The 4,416-nt window shown below is 36.7% G+C and overlaps 1 protein-coding gene across 1 annotated transcript; it reads left to right on the forward strand.

Moving 5' to 3' along the window:
* Positions 1-377: 377 nt before the first annotated feature.
* LOC139317021 (gap junction beta-2 protein-like) lies at positions 378-1,169 on the forward strand. The gene has a single exon (XM_070943920.1). The coding sequence runs from the start codon at positions 378-380 to the stop codon at positions 1,167-1,169; it is 792 nt and encodes a 263-aa protein (XP_070800021.1).
* Positions 1,170-4,416: the final 3,247 nt, after the last annotated feature.

Consider the following 4,416-nt stretch of genomic DNA (forward strand, 5'->3'; position numbering starts at 1 on the left):
AAAGCATTTTAATTGCTTATATATGAGCTATGGTGGTGCAGTGGTTAGAATGGAGTACTGCAGGCTATTTCTGCTGATCACCAGCTGCCAGCAGTTTGGCAGTTCACTTCTCACCGGCTCAAGGTTGACTCAACCTTCCATCCTTCTGAGGTGGATAAAATGAGGACCCAAATTGCTGGGAGCAATAGGCTGACTCTGTAAACCACTTACAGAGGGCTGTAAAGCATTGTGAAGCGGTATATAAATCTAAGTGCTATTGCTATATCATTTATTTGAATGAACTATGCATGCGAATCCAGAAGCAGCTTTACAAAACTATGATATAATTTTTAAAAACATCTTTTTGTCTTAACAGGACCCAAAACTCAGACAATAACATGGACTGGGGAGCCCTGCAGTCTATTTTAGGAGGGGTAAACAAACATTCCACCAGCATCGGGAAGATCTGGCTGACTGTTCTTTTCATCTTCCGTATTATGATCCTCGTAGTTGCTGCAGAGGAAGTTTGGGGCGATGAGCAAGATGACTTTGTCTGCAATACTTTGCAACCAGGATGCAAAAATGTCTGCTATGATTATTTTTTCCCAGTTTCTCACATCAGACTCTGGGCCCTCCAGCTCATTTTTGTTTCTACTCCTGCACTTTTGGTGGCCATGCATGTGGCATATAGAAGGCATGAAAAGAAAAAAAAGTTCCAAAAAGGAGATAAAAACTCTGAATTCAAGGACATAGAAGAAATAAAGAGACAGAGGTTCCACATTGAGGGTCCTTTGTGGTGGACATACACTGCCAGCATCTTATTCAGGCTGATATTTGAAGCTGCTTTCATGTATGTGTTTTACTATATGTACGAGGGGTATCACATGCCTCGCCTTCTGAAATGTAGCGTTTGGCCATGTCCCAATATAGTGGATTGTTTTGTTTCCCGACCCACCGAAAAGACAATATTTACCATTTTTATGATTGCAGTGTCTGGCATTTGCATTCTACTAAATGTAGCAGAATTCTCGTATTTGTTGCTGAAGTTCTGTGTTAGACGGTCTCGAAGAGGAAAAATACCCAAAAATCATGCCATCCAGGGGAACAAAGAAGAAAGCAAGCAAAATGAAATGAATGAGCTTATATCAGATAGCTGCCAGAACACAGTAACACCATTTACAAACAACTAGAGTGACCATACGTCTAACATGCATTTGATGTAGAGTAACTGAATAACCACATTCATAAAAGCTGCTGTGAAAGTGGTTAGATTTGATTAAGCGATAAAGTCAAGAGGAGTATTACCACATGTCTACATGCTAGACATGTTTTCTAAGGTCAATAGTGACATAAGAATGTTGAAGATTTTAAGATGATGTGATTTACTTTATGTATAACTTTACCAAATCTATTTTGATTTGTTAAAGTTATGCTAATTAGTGCCTTCATATTGAAATTAATCTTTAAGCTAAAGAGATGGAATAAACTGCCTTAATGATTAAATACTGTTAGTATTAAAAGACCCTTTACCACTGTGGCAATTGTTCTACTTTTTCAACTAAATTAAATTAACATATTTTTCTAAGGACTGATATTCCATATTTCTTGATGTAAGACACATGATTTATTAATGTTTCTTTTTTATTTTTATTTTCATAAATGAAAAAATGCTAATGTCTTCACTGTAATGTGATTGGAAAGTAAACATTTTAAACCATGAACAATAAATAATTCTATGAATATTCTGTCTGCCAAATATGAAATCTCCTTGTATTAAAATGCATTAATTATAATTTTAAAGAAGATATGGATATAGTGTTTCATCAACTACAGAGCATATCCATTATTTTTATTATTTTTAAATATTATTATTAAACCATAAATGGAAATGATAGAAGTAGGAAAAGTAGTGGTAGTTGGTTGAAAATAATATGAAGAATATGTCTGTCGGTAACCTTTAAATCAACTTGTTCTAAATAAAAGAAAAAATGTTTTTGACTTCCTGTAAATATCTCTACATTTGTTTGTTTTTAAAAAAAGGTTGAGACCTAAAAAAAACCCCAGTGTTTCATCCAAAGGGCAGAAATTGAAGGAGGATTTAGTCAAGTTTTAGCAAGCTAGAGTCTGATATTTAATAGCATGATCTTTACAACAGAATTTCTACTCAACATCTCATATAGCTTAATACTTAAATCTAGAGTTACATTTGAGAGTTAACTTAAATTCTAGACACGATTTAAGTTTCAGTCTCCATTAGCTTATGCGACACTCACATTCCCAGAAAGAACTGATTCAGTTTGGAACTGCAAGCTAAGCCATATTCTTTGGAAAGTATTTTTTTATTTTGCTACAAAAAGAATTGGAAGAAAGTATGTCATGGTAAATGTCTAACTGTACTGCCACCCTGGGCACCTGGCCCTGCAGGGGTTAACTGACCATACATCCCATAACCCCCATAGCCACTCCTTACCTTCAAGCCTCTCCTCCTGAGTATAATAGCTCCCACCAGGAGGTACTCCTGTTGTTCCAGATGTATACCTGAAAGAGAAAGGTTCAAGGTCAGTGATCTCTGGTACCACAGGGCCTAGGATCCACCTAGGCCTGCAATAAAGGAATTAGATTGAAATACAGAACTTGTCTTTGAGTTAGGCTAGATCCATCATTGAACAAAGTAGCTATTGAGATACAGCTATTATTTGGAACAGAGTAGACAGGAAGGAAGAGGAAGATGCAAATTGAGTAGAGTTCTATCACATCAATTGGTGGGGCTGGGATTTTAATTAATATAGGAAGGTAGGAAAATATAAATTTAATTTTCAGCAGCCATGGTCAGAGAAATTAATGCTTTCAACACAACTCATGCTATCCTAATTATAAAGCATCAAGGAAAAGATAGAGGCAGATTATGCTTACTGTTCAATTCAGGGGTGAAATCCAGCAGGTTCTGACAGGTTCTGGAGAACCAGTAGCGGAAATTTTGAGTAGTTCGGAGAACCGGCAAATATCACCTCTGGCTGGTCCCAGAGTGGGGAGGGAATGGAGATTTTGCAATATCCTTCCCCCCAGGAATAGGGAGGGAATGGGGATTTTACAGTATCCTTCCCCTGGAGTGGGGCGGGAATGGAGATTTTGCAGTATCCTTCCCCTGGAGTGGGGTGGGAATGGAGATTTTGCAGTATCCTTCCCCTGGAGTGGGGTGGGAATGGGGATTCGCAGTATCCTTCCCCTGGAGTGGGGTGGGAATGGAGATTTTGCAATATCCTTCCCCTGGAGTAGGGAGGGACTGGGTATTTTGCAGTATCCTTCCCCTGCCCAGCCCACCAAACCAAGCCACGCCCACCAAGCCATGCTCACAGAACCGCTAGTAAAAAAAATTGGATTTCACCACTGGTTCAATTCTACTATAAACATCAAAAGAAACTATAGTGATTTTTTTTTCTTCCATATCGGTTAGCTTGATAAGCAACATTAAATAAAGCAAATGAAAATAGAACATTTGGCCAAAATTCTAAAACAATCTGTGTCTCCCAATGAATGTGAAAAAAACACCTAACAGCTATTAAATAAATCTTATTTATTTATTTATTTATTTATTTATTTATTTATTTATTTATTTATTTATTTATTGGTTCGATTTATATGCCGCCCTTCTCCGGAGACTCAGGGCGGCTTACAATGCGTTAAGCAATAGCCTTCATACTTTTTGTATATACCTGCTTAGTAGGGCTTTCGGCATTAATGCAATGAGTTTCTGGCTCTTAGGAAATAAATTTCATTAAAACAAGAACAGGTTGCTTTAAGTTGAGTTTTATGTAACTAAGCCTACTAAAAAATTTCAGTCTTCAATAATTGTATTTGTTCCCTTACTTCTAATATTCATTTACTCTACTAGTAACACCAATTTGGTAATAACAGTTGGGAGAAAGTGTCAGACACAATCCTATGGATATTTGTTTAAAAGTAAAACCACACGTACTTGGTATCAGATTTAGGTGTCTCTGAGCACATGCTTAACTAGGGATTTGTTCTAGTAGCAAAAGGTGAATTTGATACGTTTCTATCACATTTCCAGATTTTTCATAAAACTTTTGTTTCATAGCCTAATTTTTAGTGTGTATTGAAAGCAGGGCACTTACTCTTCCTTGCTGCTATTGTTAAAGAATTTAAATTTAAAAATTCTTGGTCATCTTCTGCAAATAATCAACCTATGCATTTATCCTGATTTCTGATTACCCTTAGATTTCATTTAATTGCCTATGCCTGTAGCCCATCTATTAACTGAATCAGAAGTAACAGCCTGAAGCAGAAGATTATTTCTGTATTTTGCAATTATAGATTCAGAACATGTTGGTGGGATTCATTTGTTGGCTTGTTTGTTTAGCCTGTCCCATCAGACTAAAGGTCTTGTTAGGCCTCTCAATGTTTAATCCTATATAG

The sequence above is a fragment of the Pituophis catenifer genome, unplaced genomic scaffold (assembly GCF_029215685.1).
Source record: "Pituophis catenifer annectens isolate HBS135680 unplaced genomic scaffold, rPitCat1.0.hap2 SCAF_4, whole genome shotgun sequence".
NCBI lineage: Eukaryota > Metazoa > Chordata > Lepidosauria > Squamata > Colubridae > Pituophis > Pituophis catenifer.

Excerpts from the sequence above, each read along its gene's own strand:
- LOC139317021 (XM_070943920.1), top strand. The coding sequence starts at position 378 with ATGGACTGGGGAGCCCTGCAGTCTATTTTAGGAGGGGTAAACAAACAT.